The sequence below is a fragment of the Carassius carassius genome, chromosome 1 (assembly GCF_963082965.1).
Source record: "Carassius carassius chromosome 1, fCarCar2.1, whole genome shotgun sequence".
Classification (NCBI taxonomy): domain Eukaryota; kingdom Metazoa; phylum Chordata; class Actinopteri; order Cypriniformes; family Cyprinidae; genus Carassius; species Carassius carassius.
In genome coordinates this window covers 28,544,637-28,572,294 of record NC_081755.1, presented here as the reverse complement: position 1 = coordinate 28,572,294, position 27,658 = coordinate 28,544,637, and the positions used below count along the sequence as shown (strand labels likewise).

Genomic DNA, 27,658 nt, shown 5'->3' with positions numbered 1-27,658 from the left:
TCTTTCTCTTTCTCCCTCGGTCTCTCTCTCTCTCTCTCTCTCTCTCTCTCTCTCTCTCACTCACGCACGCGCACACGCACACACAATCTGCTTTAAAACAGAATCCAGTCTAATTGTCATCACAGCTGAGAATGAATTGAATGAAAAAGATTTTATTTCTATAATGAATTGGTTTATATCTAACCAGATAATTTAAGCAAATATCAGACACTGAACTTTGTCATCTGTTCTTCATACAGCTGGACTGGCAGATGGACTGTAAACATTGTGAACTGTATGGCACGCTGCAAATTTACAAATAACATCGGTGGCCAAAATACTTGTTTGATCTGTATGCATTAGTTGGTAAAAATAGCAACTTTCTTTTTTCCTGCAAATTAGTTGAACTGACATTTAAGACGATTAAGACTTAAACACAAAGCTATTGCTTGCTGTTATGCGCAGTGGATTATTGCACTGTGTTAACTATAGATGTCACTACTGACAAGATACAACTCAAAATAATAATAATAAAAAAAGAATTCACAGCCTAGCTATCAGGGCAGATTAGTTTGAAAATGACATTCTTTAAGTGCTTCTTCAAAAGTTCAGTTTACAGCAACCAGGCGTTTTAGTTTCTAATCTAATTTCCCTTTTGTAAGCACACCGACATGACAAGCAGATTTATGTGTTTCGGATATAAATGAGATGTTTACTACAGAAATATAGAATGTTTTAGGCTTTTTTCACAGTTTTCAAATGACTTTGCCACACAATCAATACAGGCATTTAGGTTATTGACAGGTTACAATTACAGTTTATAGCAGAAGAGTAAACCCTCACTTTTACAAAAAGATCACAAACACTAAAACGGAGAAAAGAACAAGTGTAACACACAAACACTCAGATTTCGAGGAGTGCATATACACACACACACACATAAAAACCTCTTCTGCTTCCATAGCGGACAGGTTCAGTGAAATCTGGATTCTGTCATTACATGGTCATGTGTTCTGGAAGTACATAAGAAATATCATCCCAAGGATGGCGGTACAAACCCTGCTTCAGCCGCTTCTGGTCCAGATAATGACCTGCATGAAAAGAGAAGCTTGTTTAAATAACATTATTTCATAACCGACACAGAGACAGATCTCTCTCTCTCTCTCACACACACACACACACACACCTATGAATCCCATGCTGCGTCCCAACACAAAGATTCCATTCAGCGCTCCAATCTCCACAAACTCATCGGCCTCATCTCTGCACAACAGAAAGAAAGACAAGTGTTTGAGAGATCAGTGTTATTTTTGCTACCATTTACATGAAGTCTCAACTTTGCCAGTGTTTTAGATATTAACTATAGAAAATATTTCCATTAATTGAAATAAAACTGAAATTAAGTAAAATATAAATATTAGGAAAAAACACGAGATGTTGTCTTGGCAGGTAACTGAAATCATTTTTAGTTGAAGTACTAAATTTACTAAAACTGAAATAAAAATAAGGTTGAACAGATAAACTAAAACAAAAATTTTAAAAAAGCACATTAATAAAATGATTTAATTAAAATCAAAAATAATATTATAACACATAAAAATACACCAATTCAAAATATAAAAACAATGATATTTATAAATATAAATTATATAATTAATTAAAATAAATGAATATAAGTAATAACACTATCCTTTACACATCTTTTCTTCAGTTTTACTTACCGAGTAAAGCCGCCACAGTTTCTCAGCAGGTCCACAAATGCCACTCCAATGAAACCATCAACATTCAGGATAAGGTTTGGTTTCTGATAAAGAGAGATTAATAATAAAAGGTAGTTGTTGAGTTCAGGTACTGGGTAGGATGTATAATATGATAATGCAAAATATGTGCTTTATAAGCACTAATAAAACAGCCAGTATGTTAATAATTAACATGCTATTAAGCAACTAGTTAATAGTGAATGTTGGCCCTATACTAAAGCGTTACCAAAATTATTAGTTATTTTTGTAACACTTTAGTATAGGGTACAATTCTCACTAATAACTAGTTGCTTATTAGCATGACTATTATTAACATATTAATCTAAACTTAACCTAAAAATAACCTAAACTTAACAACTTATAACTTATAACTATCTTATAAACTAATAATAAGCAGCAAATTAGGAGTTAATTGAGGCAAAAGTAATAGTTAATGGTTAGTTAATAGTGAGAATTGGAGAATTGGTTATTTTTACACCAGGTGTAAATGGGGTCCAAGACACAGGCAAGTGTTCGTACCTTTGAGGTGGTGATCTTCTCCACCTCCAGAGCGTAGTCCAGCAGCTGAGTGGCAGGGAAGTGCTGTTTCACAAAGTCTTTGAGGATCTGTACCCGCATGTCGGGATTATTGATCTGAAAATGTGAATTCATCAGTAAATCCAGTCGAACAACGTGAGAGAAGCAGTGTGAAATTACAATATTCAACATTTTTGTTCACTCTTGATTTTTAGTGTGTTTTTTACTCACCGATTTCACCCTGTGTCCGATGCCCATAATGAGTTTCCCATCCTTCTTCATTTTGTTGACAAACTCCATAGGCAGCATGCCACTGTCGAACGCCTTGCTAAACTGCTTAGCAGCTGCGTCCAGTGCACCTCCAAAACGGTCCCCCTAAACACAAACAGAGCCAGTGATGAAACTCTGCTCTTCTGCTGCTACACAGACTGTACTGTGGGAAAGTCTGTAGTTTTCATACGATGGTGAGCAGTCCTGAGGTCAGGCTGGAGATCAGGTCTTTGCCAGCACGCGCACACACTATGGTGTTATGAGCTCCAGAAACAGCAGGCCCGTGGTCCGCCGTCACCATCAGACACATCTCGATGAACTGACAGGCATAGCGCGGAAGCCTGAAACACATCGATTATGTGAGAATGATAAAAGACGGATTAATAATAATAATAATAATAATAATAGTTATTATTTTTATAATTTGCATTATTACAATTAGTAATATTAATAATAATAAAATTTGTGGTTTAAAATTTTTCATGTAATTAATTACGTGTCGATTAATTGATCTAATTAATCACAAATTACATCTGGCTGCGAAAATACCATCAAAATAATATTTAAAACTGTTTTTGTGTTAAATGAGAAAGTATTAAGTAGACATTATAAATAGTAGCTTTAGAAAAAAAAAAGTTATTTGACTCAACATACAATTTATTACACATAAACGTTTAGGCTACAGTACAACAGCCTAACATAAACTATGGAACATAAAAGCAGATAATTTTTTCCATTTACGCAATGGAAGTCATTGGTAACCTAAACTGATTGGTTACCAACAGTCTTCAAAATACCTTCTTTTATGTTGCACAAAAGCAAGCAAGTCATTCAGGTTTAAGTAACTGTCTTTATGGGTCATTAATTCATTCGATTCGTTCAGATGGCTGATTCATTCAGGAATGAAGTAAACAGGATGAATAGGTCTTTGAGTCATTGGTTCACACGATTAGTTCAAAATGCGCAGTCATTCAGAAACTAAACACGGCTGTGTTGATCAGAGACACGCAACAATTTTGCCATGGCTTTACAAGCAATATTTTTGTTGCCAAAACTGAGCAAACAGACAATATTTAAATAATTTAATATACATTTTTGTTAAATATTTAAAATAATACAATATTATGTCAACAGTCAACTGTATGAAACATAAGATGATCTACAGGTCTGGGGGCGGGGCCAGTGTGCTTACTGCATAAACATATTTTATATTATACATACAGTACAGACCAAAAGTTTGGAAACATTACTATTTTTAATGTTTTTGAAAGAAGTTTCTTCTGCTCATCAAGCCTGCATTTATTTGATCAAAAATACAGAACAAAATGTAATATGTGATACATTTCAAAACAATTATTTTAAATTGTAATAATATATTACACTTTAAATTATCATTTATTTCTGTGATGCAAAGCTGAATTTTTAGGATCATTATCACATGATCCTTCAGAAATCATTCTAATATGATGATTCATTATCAAAGTTGGAAACAGTTCTGCTGCTTAATATTTTTTCAGAACATGTGATACTTTTTTAGGATACTTTTTTTAGGAAAAAAAAAAGAAGCTATGTTTTCAAAATATAAATCTTTTGTAATAACAATATACACTACTGGTCAGTAATTTGGGGTCAGTAATTTTTTTTTCTTTCTTTTTAAATAAAATCAATACTTTTATTCAGCAAGGATGTGTTAAATTGATAAAAAGTCATAGTAAAGAAAATATATTATTAGAATATATATTATTAGAATTTTTTATTTTTATTTTGAATAAATGCAGTTCTTTTTAACCTTTTATTCATCAAATATATTAGACAGCAGAACTGTTTCCAGCACTCATAATAAATCAGAATATTAGAATGATTTCTAAATGATCATGTGATCGACTGGATGTTACATGTGACACTGAAGGCTGGAGTAATGATGCTGAAAATTCAGCTTTGCATCACAGGAATACATTTTTTTTTTTAAGTATATTCAAATAGAAAACTATCATTTTAAGTTGTAATAATATTTCACAATATTGCTGTTTTTTCTGTATTTTTGATCAAATAAATGCAGGCTTGATGAGCAGAAGAAACTTCTTTCAAAAACATTAAAAATAGTAATGTTTCCAAACTTTTGGTCTGTACTGTACATATACATATACACATATACCTATACACACACACACACACACACACACATATGGTTGGGCAAGTTAACAGATTATTATCATGTTAACGCATTCATTAATTAATTAACTGCAACAATTATTTTATCGCGCATTAACACAGTTTTTATTATTATTTTTTTTTTTTTTTTGAGTCTGTTGTTCACTGGCTCTGAATACACATACAGACAAACCATGGGTCACAAGAGGGGTGGGATGATGATGAGGAGTACTGGCTTGGGATGGGTGTCATCACGTGTCTCAACCAATGAGAGCATTTGGGGTAGGACTAAGACTGCAGCAGTGCTCACATTAACGCTCTCGATCAAATTATTTGGGCTAAGCATCAACATTTACAAACCACTGTCCACTGTTATTTTTTAACAGAAAATAATGCAACTTGCTCGTAATCACGACTTCATAAGTGGCTGTCACACTCGCGCTCTCGTTCTCAGCAAAGTGGTGCGTAGTTTTGTTAACTTTGTGGTTTATTGTTTTGAGTCGTTTGGGACATGATAATACAAGGTCCTCTTACAATATATTGCTTTACAGATCTATTGTTTTTGCTGCTCCGAAATGTTCACGCAATGCTGCACACTGATCTATATATATATCTGAACCGCGCTCGGCTGGACGAGGTGGGCAAGAGCACAGTTCAGGTATATACGGAGCGATCACTCTAATAAAACGAACCGGGCTTTGTGGGTCAAACACACTCAGGCACAGTTAAGATTGCCTAGTGTGAGCATTCCCTTATTCACCCGTATCCCGCGCCCATGAGTCTCAAACCGCCCACACTCACCCATCAAGTGTTGTCCCGTGCCGCACTCTGCTGCGATGGGTCCCGTGATAGTGCAGGTCTCTAATAGGAATGTCTTTTATAATGTTATGATCGAGGCTCTGGACTCGGAGCATAACTTGTTTTTCTATAACTATAAAATATTTTCTATAAAAACGCCCTGGCAGTGGCAAATAGCTTTGGTTTTATATTTAATTTGATTACATTAAGTTTGTAAATTGAGATTTAAATAAAATATTTTAACTGCTACTATGTAAAAGGAATACTGCTGTAAAATAAGCACCTTATTTGTTTAAAGTGTTTGCAAACCAAATGTTATTGCACTCTTGTTCATATAGCAGTACTTTTAAATGAAAAAGTGGGTGATACGCTAGTTTTGAATTAATTATTGAATTTTTTGCATAATGTGATCAATCGCAATATATATTTTAGTACAGTATTACTATCTACTCCTACTGCTAAACAACAGTGAAGCGTACCTCCTCTGGAACCAGAGCAGGCCGAGGGTGCCGCCCAGCCCGATCTCAGACTTAAAGACCTCAGTAATGGGCATGCCTGCATAAATGAGCTCCTGTCCTCTCTCATCACAGATACTCGTCATGAAGGACGCTGGTTTACGGATCAGACCCAACTCCTACAGAGAGAGAACAGAAGAGATGATGCCTAACCACCAGACAAGACTCTTGTGAGTATTTGTCTTCAATACGTATGTAGTTCATACTCACTCGTGCCCAAGAGTAATCCATTGGCACTGTGGGTGGAGGAAGCTCTTTGGCAGGCACAATCACACCCTTGGCTACTAGATTATCATACACAGATCTACAGGATACACAAATATGTGGTTACTGATGGCCAGGTTAAGATGTTAAATTCACATGTACACAAAGATGACATACTTGATGACATCTCCCAGCTCATCGAAGCTCTTGGGCACAAATGCTCCTGCGTCTTCCAGAGCTTTGTTCTTAGCCACTGCAGTCTCCGACTCCTGGTTAGCACAAGCTCCAGCGTGGCCAAACTGGACCTGAACACAAAGAGCAGCATACAATTAATTCAGCTATTAGCATTGGAAATAGGTTAAACTCATATTAGTTGCTTAAATAAAGTCTTTTAGACACATTATAGGGAGGGAAGTTGTGGCCTAATGGTTAGAGAGTCGGACTCCCAATCGAAAGGTTGTGAGTTCGAGTCCCGGGCCTGCAGGAATTGTGTGTGGGGGGAGTGCATGTACAGTTCTCTCTCCACCTTCAATACCACGACTTAGGTGCCCTTGAGCAAGGCATCGAACCCCCAACTGCTCCCCGGGCGCCGCAGCATAAATGGCTGCCCACTGCTCCGGGTGTGTGCTCACAGTGTGTGTGTGTGTGTTCACTGCTCTGTGTGTGTGCATTTCGGATGGGTTAAATGCAGAGCACAAATTCTGAGTATGGGTCACCATGAATGTCACGTCACTTTCATATGCAATGCAATCGCTTGCGCACCTCAGATGAGAACAGGGTGGCGCAGGTTCCTATGCACCAGCAGACCACAGGTTTGGTGATCCTGCCTTCTTTAATACCGTTGCAAATCTTGTACTCTTCATTTCCTCCAATCTATGAGCAAAGAGAAGACCTATGAGTGTAATGTATTTTATAGTGTCTGTAAACGTCACAAATGGCTCACTCACCTCTCCGAGCACGACGATCATTTTGACTCCAGGTGTGTCCTGATACCCCAAAACGTGATCCATGAACACAGAGCCTGGATACCTGCAGGAAGGACACACCCCGCAGGTTTAAACTCACATGCAAATTGTTTACAATGCATCAAACCACATGTAGTATTAAAGAGACGTTGACTTGAACACAGACCTGTCTCCTCCGATAGCAACTCCTTCATAAACTCCGTCTGTAGTGCGTGAGATGATGTTATTGAGCTCGTTGGACATTCCTCCAGAGCGGGAGACGTAGGCCACACTTCCCGGCCTGTACAGCTTAGACGCCAGGATGTTATCCAGCATCCCACCTGTATTACCGATCTTGAAACAGCCTGGTTTAATACCGCCGACCTAAAATGTGCACACATGCACACAACACCGACATAATTAATTAACGGTAATTAATAATAATAATAATATGAATAATATCAAATTATGAATGTATAAAATAAAATGTATTTACTTATATACACATATTATATCTATATACACACACTTATACATATAAGCTTTTTATAAAAGCTATTTGTAAAATTTTGCAGTCTCTGAGGGGTTGAGTAATTTTGATTGACTAATAATAATAAATATATATATATATATAAAGTACAATATAACTATTAATTTATTAATAATTGCAAGGTATTACATTTATAAAATTAATATAATAATATATCGTATATCAATATAATTATTTACATTTACATTTAGCAGAGGCTTTTATCCAAAATGACTTACAATTGGGAATTTACAATTTGGGAATTCCTTTCTCTTTGGAGTGATACAAGCTCTTGGTGCATAAAGAAGATCTGTAAAGTTGCAAACACTACAGCTTCAAATTCAAAGAGATATTCTTAATAAAAATATTAAGAGTCAAACATGCCCTCCTAAAACAGCTTGATTAAACACTCCCCCACATCTCTACGTCACAATGTGGGAAGATTTGCATAACACCACCCAAATGTTCACGCAAAGAAAGAAAGCGTTGCTTGTATTCTCACTGTTGCCGTTGGTGCATGTTGTGGAGACTCTGTGTTTTTTTGTGGAAGCAAAACTACTTTGTTTGGTCTTCCACAAGAGGACACAACTAGAAATCAGTGGTTAAGTTGTATTTACAACACTGTTCCAGAACAGTCCAACCCAAATATTCAGATGTGTGCAGCACATTTTATGGAGGATGATGACAATTTCCTGTGAGAGTAGCCTACAATGCCAGTGTCTGTTTCTATAAAGTTCCAACTTTGCAAGGAAAGTCTAGGGCTTCTGACTCACAGTCTGTAAGAAATGTACACATTTAAAGAATTTGCCACTGCGTATTCAAACATGAGTTTTGAGCAGTGTAGAGTAGTGCTAGTTGTTTGTCGTTTCTCCGATCACAAATACAGACATGGATTTATGGTTATGGCCTGATCTGCAACACAACGCGTAAAAAGACAGTATAAGTCATTATAATCAGTAATTATGTCCCCACTGGATACAACAAATGCCTCATTTGGGTTTTATTAGTTTTGTCTCATTGCACCGGGACACAGCATCACAGTATGTTAAGGGGCGTAACATTTCCATCACACGCTAGAGGTATTCAGCCAATCACAATGCACTGGACTGATGAGCTTTGTAAAAATCTACACATTTCAGAAGACGGGTCATAGAGGAGAAACAATAATGTACAGTGTGTGGAAAATAATGTGTTTTTTTAACCTTAAACCGCATAAACACATTTCATTACACCAAATACGCAAATTAATGTTCTTTTTAGCAACATGATATGACCCCTCATCCTAAAGAGGCAAATACACACAGGAAGTGCTCGTAATACCAAGTTTGAAGCATTGTTCAATTATACATCAAATCTATTTTTAGTTTAATATAACAAGTGCTAATATTTACAATAATAATTTTATATGCACTGTAGAATTAGTTTTTTTTTAATTGTCCAATGTATATAAGGTAGAATATAACATCATTAGTTATTTAATAATTAATTAATAGATTATTAATATAATATGATATAAGGGGGGGGTCTCTTATCATTGGCCTGTAGAGGACAAACACACCTACCATTATTCCAAACAATTTGTCCTCGAAGCATACACACACAGCTACATGTACAATTACCCAACAGAAACAGTCAGGCACAAGAACAGTTTCTTCCCCCAGGCAATCTACCTCATGAACAGTTAAATGTTCCCCACTTATGCAATAAAAATGTGCAATATCCTTATATTTATTTGTTACCCCTCCATCCTAGTACATCCCTGCATCTTACTCAATCCTATTCCATTATCATTTATAGCACAATTGTTTATACACTTATTTATTTGCCTAATTTTTTTTTTATTATTTTTTTGTCTGTGTGTTGTTGTCTCTGTGTACTGGAAGCTTATGTCACTAAAACAAATTCCTTGTATGCGCAAGCATACTTGGCAATAAAGCTCTTTCTGATTCTGAAAGGCAGTTTGGAGTCATACCGTTGCAGGACCAATGATAGTGACTCCCTTCTCCTCTGAAATTTTGATGATCTTGCGAGTCAAAGCCTCTGGAATCCCCTCAGCTATGATCGCTATAGTGCGGATCTGCATATAAAAAAAAACACATGAACAGATGAACAATCAGACCACACTGATTTGTAAACATTTCAGGAATAGTTCACAGCACGTCTAGAGTGATCTGATGCTGATCTCAGACCTGTGGGTACTGCATGGTCTCTATGGTGCTGTCGTAGGCAGAGCGCAGGGAGGCAAAACTGATCAGCACATCTACTTCTGGATGTTTCTTCATCGCATCAGCCATGTTCTTATAGACCGGCAGCAGGATCTCCTTATGACCCCAGTAAAACTTCTGCTTATGGTCTCCACTGATTAGAATACAATAATGTGACTCAATTCAAAAGTTTCCCCTCCTAGACATCACTCTATAATGACAACTGTCCCATACTGGGGCTTTAAATGCAAGCTAAGACTCACGTGAAGGGGTAAACCATGGCTGCTACTGACGGCTCCTGACGAGAGCACACATAATCGAAGTCCAGCATGCCCTGCACTGCACGCGTCTGCATCCCCCACACTATAGACTTGGTGTGGTCACTGAACAGAGCGGTGCTTTTGGCTACAGAAATAAAGACAGAAGGACAAAGAGAAACAACAGAGGGAAAAAAACAAGACATTCAACATGTTAAAGTCAGTCACAGCAGGCTAGGTTTTCTGAATATATTCATGATATCAATGCATTTAGTACAGTGTCATCAACCAAATTTGGTTACACTTTATTTTAGGCTGTCATCATTACAGTGTAATTATATGTGTGAGTACTGAGTAATACTATGTGTACTTACTATATGGTTAGAGTTAGGATTAGGGTTACTTGCATGTCATTATGCATAATTTGTTGTTACTATAATAGTAAGTAGATGTATCTTGTGTAACAAGAACACCATAAAATAAAGTGTTGCATCAAATTCTTGCATTTCTTGTTTATCAACTAAATGTTATGAGAAAATATAATTTATGCAGAACAAAGTATATATGCATAATATAGGCTTTATAGTATTTAATTATTATAAGCCTCACTTGAAAGATTGTGCCATACATATTTTATAAGCCAGAAGCCTCTGGACTCAATTGTAAAAATGTAAAATGTAGAAATTAACAGAACACGCTGCAACAACAACAAAAAAAAACCCAATACATTCAATAAATAGTTGAATGTTTAGTAATATGTCACTGTTGCCATGCAATGTCATATTAATACAGGGGTATTTACAATGTCTTTGAAAGTGGCCCATCCATTAGAAGTGAGAATCAGAATAAACCCTTTTATTATCGAGGGCAACCCATGACCATATGTTTCCCCAACATGCCCTGGCCAGGATTTCTTAATTGCCTATCCACCTTTTTCTTCCTTTAAAAATGGGAACGGCCATTTGTAATTTTTTTGGGTCTGTCTTCAGGTCACTTCCACGTCCAGCTATTTTTAGCTGTAAATAATTTTTTTTTTGAATTGTATGCATTATTTTAATGAATTGTCTTAACTACAAAACACACTGGCTTGTAGTGCACACAGTTTTACCGTTTACTGCATGTTGTTATTCCTCTCATTATTTCCCTATAGCTGCTAATGAACTGGAAGTCTTGCCTATAGGCTTACTACTTCTGCGTTACAAAAGGTGGATGGTGTCCAGGTTTTGGCTTTGCATTCCCATTGACATGCTCTCTACAGTCCTCATACCTTTTATGCATGTGCATTTGCATTGCTTTGAGCATTTTCTGTGGATCTCTCATGCCATGATTGGTCGATTATGTACAATGCCTGCACGCTATTGGTCAAACTACAATTCAGTCAGCTGCAGCAAGTATGAAAAGAGTATGAAAACAGGACCAAAACCCAGACATTTTAGTCAATGTACAAATCCCAAAGACGACATGTTCAGGAAAAAGATGTCTGGTCACCCTGTATTAACATCGTGTCAATGACACAAGGGCCTGTAGGAGGCGCACCAGCCTACCATAAATCTATTCCATTACTGTGATTATTGTCTGCTTGCGGGAGTGTGATCCCATTTGCACCAACCTGGAGGAAGTCCAGCAGGAGCCTTTTGAGCTGATGAGTTTTCTGCAACAGTTTTGACCTCAGAGAAAGAGGCCGATCTGGAGGAGGCAGGAGTCTGGGAGCAAGAGAGAAAGAGAGCAGAAGAAATTTAGTTAGTCTTTATACTGACACTTACAGTCTGGTACGAGCAGCACATTAAGATGTGATCTCTTAAAGCAGTGGAGAAAGACTCAACAATAAGAAACTTCACTTCACTGAAAGCCCTGGATCATCTAATGGCACGCTTGAGGCTCTGAGAGGTTTCTAATGCAAGCCCACTTAAAGACAGACTCCCACGCACACACAAACACAGACAGACAGACACAAACTCACTGTGGTACCACCGCTAGTGTTGAGAAGGAAGTTAGCGGTGTGTGCGGCAACACGAGGCTGTGTAGCGATTGGACGATGACCTAGTGCCATTCCCACAATGGCAGTCATGTGGGTTTCAGTGCCAAAAACATGAATGGGGATACCGGTGGTCTTTCCTGCACACACACACACACACACACACAAAAGACATGAACATGATATCAAGTCTCAAAGCTTTGACTATTTACACTTACAAATGTGCACATGCACAAACTCACCAACTTCCCCCATCACTCTTAAACCTTCCTGGTAGTTCGGGCCGCCGCGGCGAACAAATATAGTGACCTCATGCTCTTTCAGAGGGTTCTGGTAATCTTTGATAGCTCTGACGATACCCTGATAACATACAAAACAGTCAAACAAACACAAAGTGTGTGTTACAAAATACTGACCTGTGCTAATGCAGATAGATTGCACAAGTGCACATGCACGGCATGAGGGACTCTATGATCTAACCTTGAATGTTGCTGCTACGTTAGTGAAGTTGGCAATGCTGCCTCCAATGATCAGGACTTTACCTACACAACAGAAAAGAACAGTGACACATTAGAGACCGCAGATACAATATACAATGTACTTAAAGCAGTGATTCTTCACTTAGGGGCGCTTCTGCCTATTTTATGTTTTCAAATCAAGTTTTGATAATCAAACTTCAACATACAGAATCGTTCTTGAGATTTTCAACAAAAGTTAGCTACCAATCTAGTAACATTGAATTAAAAAAAAAAAAAAGATTTCTCTGAATTAAAATTGTTTGGTAATCACAACAGTATTGATGCTAATAAATACTTCTTAATATAATAATAATAATAATAATAATAATAAATATTAGTAATTTAAATTAATATTGTTATTTTAATAACAAATACAATACACATTTTTAATGTTTAATATTTATTTTAATATGACAAAAAAAAAATTATATATATATATATATATATATATATATATATATATATATATATATATATATATATATATATATATATATATATAATATAAAATATATATAATATAAAATATATATAATATAAAATATATATATATATATATATATATATATATATATATATATATATATATATATATATACACACACACATTTTATATAAATTTCTTATATAAGGACAGTGGGACAAACCAGAACAAAAATTAACAACTAATTATTTTCCACTAGTATTTCGTGATGAAGTGTAAAAGATTTTACACATAAAAAAAAAAACCACAAACAAAAAAAACACGTCAAAATCATTTTATGTGAAAGACTAATAAGGAAAGTTGGACTTTAAGAGGGTGGTGGACGTACCCTCGGGGTGTTTCTCACGGGTCATGAGGGAGAGGATGGTCTTGGCATAGTCGTAGGTTTGTTGCTCACTCGGAGCACCTGAATACTCTCCGTAATTGGCCAGCTCACTGACTCCGCCCAGATCACAGATTGTGTCACTACGAGTGAGGAAAAATACAATACTGCATGTTAAACCATTTGCTCTTAGGATTTCAGTCATAAATATTCCTGACATAATGAAATCTCAACATTACGAAATACAGGAAATGGAGCAAATCAATATCATCCAGTAAATCTAGCATCCGTTTTATTTGTTCATGGTTTATTTGTCTTTGTTTACAGGCATTAAAAAGGAAACCATTTGGTTTCTTGATCCTCTGCTCAAGTTTCAAGAAGACAGCACATACACATCCTAATTAGTCTCACAACGGTTTCTCTCGCTCCATCTCCTCCCTCCATCAGGGAGAAGGACAGGTGCAGCAGTGAAAGATAAACCTCTAGATGACTGTTATCAAGCTTGGATGGGTAATGTCATTAGCTCTCAGCATCTGGCTCTTACAGGTATCGGCTTCATCTCTCAGTCCACGGAGCACACGAGTTCTGCGCTTTACATCAACATCTTCCTTCAAACGGTCTCTTACTATGAATTCCACATTCCAAGTTACTCTTAAGATTTAGGATTTCATTTAGAAGTGAAAATCCACCCCCACGTTGTTACAAATCTGGAGGACGTTCTTTCTGTGTCTTATGTCTTAGAGTTTTCTTCCAAACAGTCCGAGTCAATGAGGTCCAGTGTTGAAAAACAAACATTTTTCAAAGTATCTTCTGTGTTTTGCAGAAAAATCAAAGTACTACAGATTTGGAATGACATGATGGTGTATAAATAACTGAATCTTTAATTTGTGGATGAAATATCCCTGTAAATTTAGTGTTACAACAAAAATTAACATAACCCCATGATTTACTCACCTTTAAGCCATCCTAGGTATATGTGACTTTCTTCTTTCAGACAAATGCAATCAGAGTTATATCAAAAAATATCCTGGTTTTTCCAAGCTTTATGATGGCAGTGAAGGGGGGGCAGAGATTTTGAAGCCCAAAAAAGTAAATTCATCCATCATAAAAAGTGCTCCACTAGTCCGCTAGTGACGGATGTGAAAGTGCAGACAAGAGAGCAAAACAAAACACAGGTCACAAATTAAAAGCACAAAAAAAAGGATATGTAAAGAAGAATGTCAGAGGGTTTCAATACAAGCCAAGAGGAGACTTTTAACCTCTAACTTTGCTTCTGGGGCCATGTGGAGCACTTTTGACGATGGATGGATGCATTTTTTTGGTCTTCAAAATCTTAAACCCCATTCATTGCCATTCTAAAGCTTGGAAGAGCCTGGGTATTTTTTTTATATATAACTCTGATTGTATTTGTCTGAAAGAAGAAAGTCATCTATACCTAGGATGACTTGAGGGGGGGGGAGTAAATCATGGGGTAATTTTCATTTCTGGGCAAACTATCCCTTTAAGCAGGTAACACAGAGTTAGCATTCATACATCATATGTAAGCTAGACTAACTGTTGAGCGACAGGTACCTGTAGACGACAGAAGCTCCGCCCCCTGCCACCATGGTCCAGATCCGTCCGCGAGGGTTCAGGAGAGTCAGCTTGAGGCTGGCGCCACTCTTAGCATCTAGATCCGCTATGTATGCCTCCTACAAGAGTGTTAGGAAAAGGTTTGTGTACTTAATATACCTCACATCAGTGGCTAAAGAAGACAAAATCCGCTGTTTAATGTCTAAAAAAATTATTTTTAATTCCCCATATAGCTAGGTTTGGTTAAGATGACATGGTGAATAAAAACAAACAAGATTACAAAGTTTATCTACTAGTAAAAGCCATAACACGAGGAATATAATTCATATAAACGAAGCAGAAACTCATTAGTTTCTGGTGTAGGGCTGCACGATGTGTCGTTTAAGCATCGATATCGTGATGTACGATTCCACGATAGTCACATCGCAGGATGTGCGATGTAGGCTTTCGTAGTTGATCCGTTATTCATTAACCGTACGGGCCAGCTGCTCCCCAGCCCTTGACGAATGTGATTCGCGAAGAGCGCGAGAGAGAAAGAGCAAGAGAGAGAGAGAGCGCGCGCGCGCGAGAGAGAGAGAGAGAGAGAGATCACGCACGCGAGATAGAGACCGAGCGAGAGAGAGAGAGAGAGAGACAGAGGGAGAGAGAGAGAGAGAGACCGAGGGAGAGAGAGAAAGAGCGAACGAGCCCCGGCTGCAAGCTCACCGTCTTCAAACAACACAAGCGCTGTCTCTCTCCCTCGCGCATATTAATCAATTGACACGATGGTGTCGATGTTTAAATCATTTAAAATGAGAATGTAAGTGTGCTCACCCTATTTTTATTTGTTAGAAAAGATTTGATTAGATTTCATATCGCAATATATATAGCAGAAAAATAAAATATCGCAATGTCATTTTTTCCCAATATCATGCAGCCCTATTCTGGTGTGCATCATAAAATGGATTGTGGACTGTGTGTTTACCAAATATTTAATGAAGCCAACACTCTTCCGTCCAACCCATATGGACCAACAACCACTTACAGCAGCACAACTGACAGAAGGCAAAAGAGTGTACTATAGGTTATTTATTAATACACCAACTCTATTCCATTCTGTAACAGCTAGTGTATCTGTGCGTGTGAGAGACCAATTAAACCAGTCTTCTGTCATTTAAACACCGCCTAAAAACAAACTGCCAAGACGCCTCACTCTCTCTCTCTCTGCACGTCTCATCGCTGTGAAGTGTCTGTGTTTGGTGAATGAATGATTTTTGAAAGACTGCCTCTAATTAAATATTCAATCATATTTTTTAGAAACAGAACCACAAGTGTCCTCTGATGAATCAACAAAACAGTGATAAAAGCAGGGAGGTCCTTCCTGTTCCTTGTTGGGCTTACTGATTAACTCACACAAGTTAATACTTGGATAATATTGTACGTTTTCAGTGACACAGTGACATATGCCATCTAACAAAGTACACATCTGCATGTGATTTGATTGTTACCTCAGGATAGGCCTCTCTGCCGAAGGGAGGGGGAAACTCCACATCACCCCACTTGGCTTTACACAAGTAATCGGCTGTGGCATCGATTTTAGCAGCCATGTCCAGCACATACACGCCCTCCTTCGTAACCACTGACAGAGAGAGAAAGAGAGCGTTTGTTCATCACAGTTTCAACATCAACTTTGCTTTTTTTTTCTGCTTCAGGCAATAATCAAATGTACATTTCCACTGCATCCTTTATTTATATCTTGGCACAATTGGAGTCATGCATTTCACTTGATGACTATGCGATTATGTTTTTTTATTTATTTAAGTGAAATACTATGAGAAACTCAATGATGTGAAATGATAAAAATGTGAATTATAAAGACAAAAACACAAACAGGAACATCAAAGGAAGATAGAAACAGTAACAGATGTCGTAGGGCACACAGTGATTATTAATTAGTGCCCTTTGAAACATCTCCAGTCACCATCAAACAGCATCCATGTTAATTAATTAGCCTTCGTTTTCTCAAATTAAACCTTTCCTCAAAACATTCTATGACGTTATTTTGAAACCGACTTTGGGCAGAGTTCAGCTTTCACTTAAGAAGGAAAATAAGCAAATAGTGTCAAAATAAGATTTGTTCTGCCATCTAAAAGTAATGAGCAAAGAAGAACTTTTACTGCCTTGTAAAGAACCGGAAGTGGTTTGTCTTTGGTCTCCAAGAGTGAATCAGCAGTGCCAAGACACGGGGAAGAACTGAATCAGAAGTGCACAGTTGACGTCATCTATAACAGACCTCAGCCGGGGTGGGATGGGAACATTTTTTGTGACTTACCAAGAGGATTGATCTCCAAGTACGTAAAGTACAAGTCTTCGTACAGGTTAAACAAGCCCATCAGGAAACTAGTCAACATCCTGCAGAAACAAACAAAACAAACATCTCTATGTAATATTCCATTAACAGAATATTATTGTTACATTACATATTATGAATGTGATAAACTGACACCAATGAAGTAGTTTAGTTTCATCTCATCCCTGACTTCACACAAAGTAAATACTGTATGTGGATTTGTACATGACAGTTTAATGAACAAACATTGCGAATACAAAAAAAAAAGGGTTTAAAGTCATAAGACTTTTAAATGTTTTGGAAAGTCTTTATGTTCAAATAGGGCTGCATTTCTTATTTATATCAAAAGCACAGTGAAATAGAAATCTTTTGTAACATCACTGATGTTCCATGTCAAAACTATTAAAAAACATCAGTATAAAAAAAAAAAAAAAGAGAGATTACATTATTTTTTTCAGTACTGACTGTCCTGATGCTTCTGTAATATTGTATAGAAATCAAGCTGGAAACAGACGGACTGTGAACTGGTTACTGGTGTGAGCCGGAGCAGCTGCTGTTCGAGGTAACAAGGGAAAACTAAGGGAGGCGTAAAGGAGGAGAAAATGAGACGATCATCCGTCATCCACTACATAAAATAATAAACTGTGACGGTCCATAGTCCGAAGAACACAAATTATAGACAAGAAACGACAGGGAGACTGAATCACTGGAGGAAGAGGGAGAACTCGTGGCATGACAGTAAATCAGAAAATACACTCGCTGAAAGATGACAAAAGGAGATCTAGGAAGGGAAAACATATCTTTTATGCCACAATATTTGTGAGAGGGGGTTGCATGTTGTTTTTCAAGATGTAATCTTCATAAAAACACTGTGTGTGTGTCTGACTGAGAATAAGAATAAATGGATGAATAGAAATATAGAAAATAGAGGTGTGTATATGCTGGCCAATGCAGCCAAACCAGTCAATCTCAGCCAAGATGGAGAGACCAGCCAGAACGAGATGTCAGTGTACGTGTGCCATCAAGAACACAGATGGGGTTTATAGACATGAACTGAGTAATACTGGGGCTGGGAGGAGACGGGGAATGGGGAAAGATTTCATTTGTGTAATGGATCAAGTGCCCTCAACACAGCACAGCTGAGAGCACCTCGTTTGCTTGTTTGTCCTCTCTTCCTCTCCATCAGTCTCAGTTTGTTCACTGTTATCTTGTCTTGATATGAAGCAAGACCAAGAACTGCCTGCAGCACCTCATGTACGGCGATGCAGAAGTGACCCACAAGGAGGGGCATTAAAATTACGGCTATATTTCCCCTAGAGTGGTCGTTATATGGCAAAGGAAGCTGAATCAGCATATAACATAAAAAAGGGAGTTTCTAAACAGATTTTAAATCTTGATTCTGAAGAACAACTGACAGAAAATACATTTGCAGACCAGCATAAAAAAGAAGTGCAAACACCTCAGCACAACACAAAAAGGCTAAATAAACTATACAAAAACTAAAGAGGAGTGTAATATTGATTTGTTTTGCTTGTCTGACTCACTCTTTCTTATCTGCAGGGGCGTGTGTGAGGAGCTGACTCTTGACTGTGTCCGCACTGATCTTCTCATCCACTCCCAGCAGGAATTTGAGGGCTTTAGTGTCCACGTCTCCTACATCCACACCTCCCTCGTGATGGAAGAGCATGTAATCTCCTTCACGTGTGGCGTAGATACAGACGTAAAACTCCTCCTCCTGAGGGAAAGTCACAGTTCAGCGATCTTACCACTCACTTCCTCATTTCTGCTCAAGCAATGTCTCGGATAGTAATCCATTAACATACATTTATCATAAACATTTTACAACCATGGAAGTAATACTACCTCTACTATAAAAAATACATTATCAACAAAATTTTTAAGAATAATAATAATAGCTGTAGAATTATTATTATTAATTTATTAGACAATAATTCTGCATCTAACAATTTTTATAAAACTATATTATTTTACTCAGTTATTGGAACAATTTATTAATAATAGTAGTAATAGCAGTAGGAGTAATAATAATAATTTTATATTAATTTATTTAAAAGAAAATTCTGCATCTAACAAATTGAATATACTATACTATTTTACTCATTTATTGGAATAAAATAATAATAATAATAATAATAACAACAACTATATAATTATTATTATTAATAATTTAACAATAATTATACATATATTATTGATTTAATTTATTATATTTGACATATATTATTTTACTCTGTTATTATTATTTTTATAATTAATAATAATTCTACCTAGAAAAATAATGAAATCAAATAAAATGCATGTTAGATGCACAATTATTTAATTGCAGCTTTTAATATTAATAATAATAATTCTAGTAATTCTGCAGCTTTTATTATTATTATTATTATTATTATAAACCATTTCATTCATGTACACAGTAGATTACATTTATTGGACGGCTCACCTGTTTGTGGGCTACGAAAGGCTCAATCAGGAAGTTTTTGAGGATGCCTTTAGCATTCCCCACCTGAGAGACAGAGGGATTAAGGTTAAACATTAGAAATTGCCTTTGGTCTGAATCTAAAAGCTTCTCCTAATGAAAAACACAATGAAAAGTGAATTATGTAAGAGGCAGAAGAGAAAAAGGCTAGAGACGGGAAGGAGGAGGTAGAGAAGTGTTCATACAGTCTAAAGGCTTGTATTGAGCACCAGTGACTGGACCTCAGTGTTCAGGGACTCGCTGAGAAAACTGAACCATTTGACAAGCAGAGCTGCAAGCCAAACACACACACACACACACACACACACACACACACACACACACACACACCAATCACATTTGTGCTGCAGTCAAAACAGCAGGCCAAAAGGCCAGTTGATATAAATCAGCTAGAAAGAAAGAGGAAGGCGAGGTGACATTTCAGAGAGAGAGAGAGAGAGAAAGAGAGAGAGAGAGAGAGAGTGTGTGTGTGTGTGTGTGTGTGTGTAAAATAAAGAAATGACAAGGTGGGAAAACAATGTGACGCTCCCTTGAAAGTGGTAGAATGCACAGAAACTATGGCCAGTCTAGAAGACGAAAGACAGAAAGAGACCTTGCAGAAATAACCTACAAAAAATATCTGCAGCATGGACCAACAAAACACAAAAATATTATAAGAAGAACAAAGTAATGTCTGTCTTATTCACAGCAGTATGTTTCTTGCCCTCAGGCAACAATAAAAAAAAAAAAAGTGACGTGACATTCAGCCAAGTATGGTGACCCATACTCAGAATTTGTGCTCTGCATTTAACCCATCCGAAATGCACACACACAGAGCAGTGAACACACACACACACACTGTGAGCACACACCCGGAGCAGTGGGCAGCCATTTATGCTGCGGCGCCCGGGGAGCAGTTGGGGGTTCGATGCCTTGCTCAAGGGCACCTAAGTCGTGGTATTGAAGGTGGAGAGAGAACTGTACATGCACTCCCCCCACACACAATTCCTGCAGGCCCTGGACTCGAACTCACAACCTTTCGATTGCCAGTCCGACTCTCTAACCATTAGGCCACAACTTCCCCAATGTATGCAGGGGCGTGACATTTAATATATCGGGCTACATAAACTGCAAACATGCAGAACAGATCATGTGCACACAGCAAATGCAATTTACACACTTCCAAAGGGATAATGCCAATGAAACAAAAGCTACCGTTACCATTGTCTCCTTCATAAGGCGGGCTTTGAGCCATTCTTTCACACCCTCCAGATCCAGGTTCACACCCACCAGTCCCAGCTTTCCTCTGCGCTTGATCAGCTGATCCGGCTTAACCACCAACCGCTGGACAGAAACATGAAAAACACAGAAACTATCATATCGATTCTAATTTATGATGTGAATCTTTGAACTATTGCAAAAACAACAATAAATGAAAAATGTGTTGTCAAGAACCAAGGTAGAAATGTCTGTTTCAAACAAGTCTAACGAGATCTGGAATGGTCAGAATTTTCGCATTCAACTTTTCTTTGTTTTAAAATGTTAAAAATCCTCAAAAGGTTTAAATGAACGTGGTCTCAGGCTTTTGGAGTCCACTTGTGTGTTAAATAAAACTGAACTTCTAGATTCATTTTTAGAAACACAAACAGAAGGCTGGAGGACGATCAAAAGTCATGTCATGATTTCCTAATGAAGCCGGTCTCAGTCACTGACTAAAGATAAAGGAGAGGGACAGAGAGACATGAGTCATATCTAATATCATTATACCCTCTTGCCCCTCCATAAAGGTGATTAAGTGCTTTTTCAGCAGAAACTGTCACTGTATGGTCCTTAGAGACATTCTGCTGCGCTCTCTTTAGCTCTCTTAATTGATGTGCTAGTCAAGCAGCATACTAACGAATGCGATCCTCTCCCTCGAACATCCTCACTTCCTCTCTGTACCACTTCTTTTCACTCTTTTACCCCTCAGCAGAGTTGATCTTATGAATCTAACTGGTTGAAACCGCTGGTAAGAGTAAAATAATGCTTTTATTGGATTATTCACGAATCATTTAGAGAAATTATTCTGCTAATAATGACAAATCATGGTCACAAACTCAATTTAATACCTATGCATACAGTACACTGTATTTGTATTTATGTACTGCAATTAAAAAGTACATTGGTTACTGATTGTTTATATCTTAGGAACTATTTTATAAATAAGATTAAATGTAACTGTATTTGAGGAATTTTTAGGAAAATTTATAATATACAAAATATATAAAAAAGTTATTAACACGTAATAAAAAAATATACATAACAAATCATTAAAAAAAATACATTAATATCCCACGTGAAGATTAAAAAGACTTAAAATTATTGTGGCAAATGAGTAGAGTTTTAATTGTATAGAGATTAAAACCAAATGATACTAATGTCCACGTTGCAACAGAGTTTTATAACTGTGTCGAAGATTAATTCCACCTGCACTATTCTTTCATTATTGGCCTCAATGGCACAAGTCATCTTTGGTCACAGTGTTGCATCACTAGGCAGGTGAAGTTTCACCTCAAGCCCAGATCGGTTATTTCCAGCAGCTGTCTTACCTCTGTCAGTAGCCAGGGGTGATCCTGAACCAGTCGCTCCCAGTCGGTTTCTGCCGTCACGTTAGCATAACGAAAGCGGTTCTGTACAGCGGCTGTAGTGCAAATGTGTTTGTAAAGAAGTTCTTTCCCCGTCTGCTCCGAGATGGCTTTGGCTGACATGGTGCTCGATGACTAAAGCACTGCAGAGAAAGGCACACAGCAACTCATTAAACATCAGTCAGTCACTTGAGAGCCATAAATGAACAGCACCTCTTACAAAATTACAACGCCTCAGATCAGTGCATTAAGTAAAAAAGTTAAAAGACTAAATAAATAAGGCTATATAAAATACATACATATATACATAAAATTTATTTAATAATACTTGTTTTGTGACACATTTTGTTATCATGGTTCAGAAGGCCATATATTAGATAGATTTACAAGTTGCTGACCTTTGCACAACAAATAAAAAAGTATACAAGTGTATCAAGTTTTTAGTATCTATTTAATGTACGATACATAAAATAAATGCAAAAAGCCAAGTTACTTCATCCATTCTGCATTACCCAGGAAACTGACCAGGAAGTTAAGCGGCTGTGTGAAACTAACACCTCTGCTAAACATCTCAGTGCTTACATATCAATAGCATGCTGAAGACACAGACACAAATATTTAGTAGAAACCACTATTTTCTCTCGCTATATTACATTTCTCTTTGTTTATCCGCTGGTCTCTCCCTCTCCCTAAATCAGGAAAGGCAGCTAAAAATAGGCCTGATGCTCACCCTGAATTGATTAGCCCTGGACTTCGTGCTGTGTTCGAGAGCAACATCCAATTGCAGTCTGACTGACACGTGATAGAAGGACAATTAGGTACATCATGAACAGCAAGAATCAGCCGAGCTCTCTTGAACCAAAAGAAAACCCATCCAGACAGACAGTATAGTTTGAGGTACAGACACGGTCTTTATACCAAATCTTAGTAAACCAGTTGGCGCTTGAAGTTATTATTTCCATTCTCTCCATCAACAGTGACTCAGTGGAAAACTCTCATACATGAATGCATTTGTGACTGGCCGAGGTCACGTTCAGATGACATCAGCTCCACCTGCCTGAACCCTGGCGGGACGTGCAGTGGAACGAGAGTGCCAAGCTGTCAGTCGGGTCAACATAGCCTGTCTTTGTTTAAAAAAAGACCAGATAAACCAGTCGGCAGAGAAAGACAAGAACCAACCGTCTCAATCTGTATTCAACACCAAACTGTTCAGGCTGAAACCACACACACACAACATGAAGAACCAAAGATACAAACCACGAATACACTACCATTCAAAATATTCATTTTCTTGTTGTTGTTGTCAGAAAGAAATTACTACTTATATTTAACAAGATCACTTTCAATAAATCAAAAATGACAATAATAAATTATACACATTTCAAATAAATGTTCTATTCATCAAAGAATCCTTACAAAAATTGGTCTGTTTTTCCACAAAAATATTAAGCAGCACAACTGTTTTCAACATTGATAGTAATCAGAAATGCTTCTTTAGCAGCAAATCAGCATATTAGAAGGATTTCTGAAGTAATTTATTTTTTAACAAATGAAAAAATATAAACAATAACACTAAAAATTCATTCATTCATATAATCAACAATAATTGTTCAAGCTCTTGTTCTGTCCAGGATGGACTATTGTAACGCTCTCTTGGCAGGTCTTCCAGCCAGTTCTATCAAACCTTTACAATTAATTCAGAACGCGGCAGCAAGATTAATTTTTAATGAGCCAAAAAGAATACACGTCACACCTCTGTTTATCAATTTGCACTGGCTTCCAATAGCTGCTCGTATAATATTCAAGGCATTGATGTTTGCCTACAAAACTACCACTGGCTCTGCACCCATTTACCTAAATTTGTTACTTCAGACTTATGTGCCCTCTAGAAGCTTGCGTTCTGCAAGTGAACGTCGCTTGATTGTGCCATCCCAAAGAAGCACAAAGTCACTTTTACGGACTTTTAAATTAAATGTTCCCTCCTGGTGGAATGACCTCCCCAACTCAATCCGAGCAGCTGAGTCCTTAGCCACCTTCAAGAATCGGCTTAAAACACATCTCTTCCATCTTTATTTGACCCTCTAACTTTAGCACTCACTATTCTAAATATATTCTTTAAAAAATATATATATATCTAACTAGCTTTCTAATCTTTTTGTAATCTATTTTCATTTATTTTATTTATTATATATATATATATATATAAAGACCTCTAACACTAGCTTGCTCTATTCTTTTTCTATTCTATCTGCCTTTATTTTATTTATTATATTATTTAAAAGCCCTTGCTAGTGTACTGTGTTTGATCTAACTGAGACTTGCACATGTATATCATTGCTCTTTTTGTTGTTTTTGATTGCTTCCATTGTCCTCATTTGTAAGTCACTTTGGATAAAAGCGTTTGCTAAATGACTAAATGTAAATGTAATGTAAATGTAAAATAGCTATATTTTCATGGCAAGTTGATTAAACCATTTAAAAAAACAACAACATTACAATAACATTTTTGCTAAAAATCCAAATTTTTTTTTCCAGTTTTCCATTTTAAAAACATCTATATAACTATTAAACATTAAAATCACTGCCTTCTACACACATCCCAAAAAAGGCCTGAGAAACGTTTATTGATTTGTGGATAAAATTACTAAGTAATACAAATTAAGAATGCCATTTAATTTTCCTTATGCACCTTTATTTTCACCGCTCCTCTTCTGCAATGGGAATTAATGTGGATGCATGTGGCGAGGAGAACAGTGTTCAGTTTCTGTAGAAGACAGTCCAGTCCTTGACCCGGCAATCAACTAATGAAGAGGGAGGAGCGCTGCACCCCCAGCGCCCTCCCTGCACATCACCCACCCAACTCACTAGAGTGCTGTTAATGCTCAGACTGAAAAGAAAGCGTCGCATTCAAAGACTTCTGTATTTAGCATTGTTCTGATAAAAAGACACACACACAGACACACACAAGGTCTCACTCACACATGGGTGTATCAGATTTGACATCCAGCATCACTGCAATCATCGGCCAGCAGGAAGTGATGAGTCATCATCGCACTGGCCATATTGGACTCACAGACCAGTGATGTAAAATAAGTTCAGCACAATGCCACAGAAAACCAATACAGGTTTTGAAATTGACCAAAAAAATAAAAAAATTGGTTCCATAATTAACACCCTAAAATTGGTCTTTAAAATGCTTTTATACACTGTAAAAACTATTTTTCAAAGTAAATAAAAATAAAGAAGTGTGTATTTTGGAGTATGAATTGCAAGAAACTACAATTCCAGTCTTTCTACTTCAAAATGTCATGTTAAACTCGATGCGTTATTTGCCAGTTGTTTGTAATTATTTGTGAAATTTACCAATTTCTAGATGAAAATTGTTTGCACACTAATTGTTTTTAACGTACTAGCCTTGAGGTCTACTGATTCACATCTCTTACAAAATTTCCTACTGTGACCACTGCATGAAGAAAAATACCATACAGAAACATTATTTCAACATTTTAATAAAGAATAAAAAATTACACTAGAATTCTGACAGCTTACACTGACTCACAAAGATACCATAATAACTTATCACTGTTTTGGGATAGTAACAATAACTATTGACAGAAACAAAGGTTATAATGGTTCATTTGTGTAAGATGAATAAGCAAAAGAAAAACTAGCAGCATATCTCGAGATTCAGTGGATAGTCTCAGTTACAGCAATGGATGTGTCATGTAATTTCCTATATTACCGACAGCGCTGCACAGGGTTTTATTAGTATTGATCGTAGTGCACACAGAATGACAAGTGACCTGATCTGACCCCACAGTGGTTCGGTGAGGGTAATACTGCTGTACTTTTCAGTTGCATGCACACACACGCTCATTCTGCAGTGCATAGCTGGTTAACGACTTGTGCGTGACACTAGTAGTGATGCAAACTGATTTATAACAGCGTTTCGCTCGCTCACAAAACATCATTGGTATCATTCATCACACTGGAAGGATGTGAAGAGGAGCAGGGGGTTTCACAGTAAAGATATTGATCTTATCACACTCCTAACCCAACACATTTATCTGATTCAAGGGTGTATTAGACCTGTTACATTTGAATAACACTAAAGACCAATTTGCAGTGTTTATGACAGGCGTTATTAAATCCTCTCTAATCTCTTTGATCTAATGCATGGACAGATCTTCATTATTTGCTTCATTATTATAATGCTTCATCCAAAATATGACTGACTTTCAGTGTCACTAGTAATTATTTCCAAAACATAAATTCGAATCCCTTTACTATTAGTCAGTATAACAATGGAACGGTTAATAGGTTCTACTGGGATAGTGACTTGTAGCAAGAGAATAAGTACAAGTAGGCTAATGCACATGTTACTAAGTGATTAGTCACAATATACAGTACACTGGTGACTAATTGAATAGCTATCACTCACTAATGAAAATACTAGCAGTGTACAAGTGCCACATTTAATTTATAGCAACTTGTAAAAGCAAAAAAAAAAAAAATAATAATAATAATAATATTATATATATATTTACTAAATGGGAAATGAGCTGAATTGAATTCATTAGTTTTAATGCTTCTTCTGTGTTTTGTTTCGTTTTGAAGAACATAACAAGCACCTCACACTTCCGTGTACGTATCATTCAATTAAATCACAGGTAAGGACCAGCAGAACCGGTCTCTGTACGGGTCTGTCATTCACGATCAAAATTACAACTAAGCTGCGCTAGAGTTCCTCAACCTGATCTATACAGTCAGTGTTTTGAACAAAAAGAGCTGCGTCACTGTACGTTGTATATTCTCTGTTGCTTATATTTCGCTGTGCTTGCAAATGAGAGACTGTTTTCAGTATCCACTGTGTTTGTATTACTAGTGCGCTAGTAAGGTTTTGAGACACTTACCGGTCTATGTACTCTTAACGACAGCAGGTTTTGTCCTTTCAGGGAGTTCCTAGTGCACTCAGTCTGTCTGAGAGAGTTGACAGGCGAGATATGGTTGCAGGAGACACTTTTTCTTCCAAACAGACAGCGTGGCTGCTCCCTTCCTCACTATGCGTTCAGCCTTTCCTGTTTTCTCTACGCAGACATCTGACGATGGCCTTGGCTGATCTCTTCTGTCTCTGATTGGCTCTCGCCATCCGTTGTGATGCGAGGCCACGCCCACTATAGCAGTGCACGATTCATCGGACCAGGCTTTCTGCCTCAGCCGGCCAATCA

At 37.1% G+C, this 27,658-nt stretch overlaps 1 protein-coding gene across 1 annotated transcript; it reads right to left on the bottom strand.

The window, feature by feature from the left end:
• Window positions 1–662: 662 nt before the first annotated feature.
• Window positions 663–27,524, bottom strand: aclya (ATP citrate lyase a). The gene is made up of 28 exons (XM_059554817.1): window positions 27,344–27,524; window positions 22,395–22,573; window positions 21,028–21,150; window positions 19,792–19,854; window positions 18,872–19,062; window positions 17,310–17,389; window positions 16,486–16,616; window positions 14,999–15,117; window positions 13,433–13,569; window positions 12,583–12,644; window positions 12,345–12,462; window positions 12,088–12,242; window positions 11,737–11,830; window positions 10,134–10,275; window positions 9,856–10,024; window positions 9,639–9,743; window positions 7,325–7,521; window positions 7,141–7,222; window positions 6,956–7,066; window positions 6,371–6,498; window positions 6,200–6,293; window positions 5,954–6,108; window positions 2,716–2,866; window positions 2,487–2,630; window positions 2,259–2,372; window positions 1,701–1,783; window positions 1,166–1,242; window positions 663–1,070 (listed from the first exon to the last, which is right to left on the bottom strand). Exons 2-28 carry the CDS (start codon window positions 22,551–22,553, stop codon window positions 976–978), a joined length of 3,279 nt encoding a protein of 1,092 aa, XP_059410800.1. The 5' UTR covers window positions 22,554–22,573; window positions 27,344–27,524; the 3' UTR covers window positions 663–975.
• Between the last annotated feature and the right edge of the window lie 134 nt (window positions 27,525–27,658).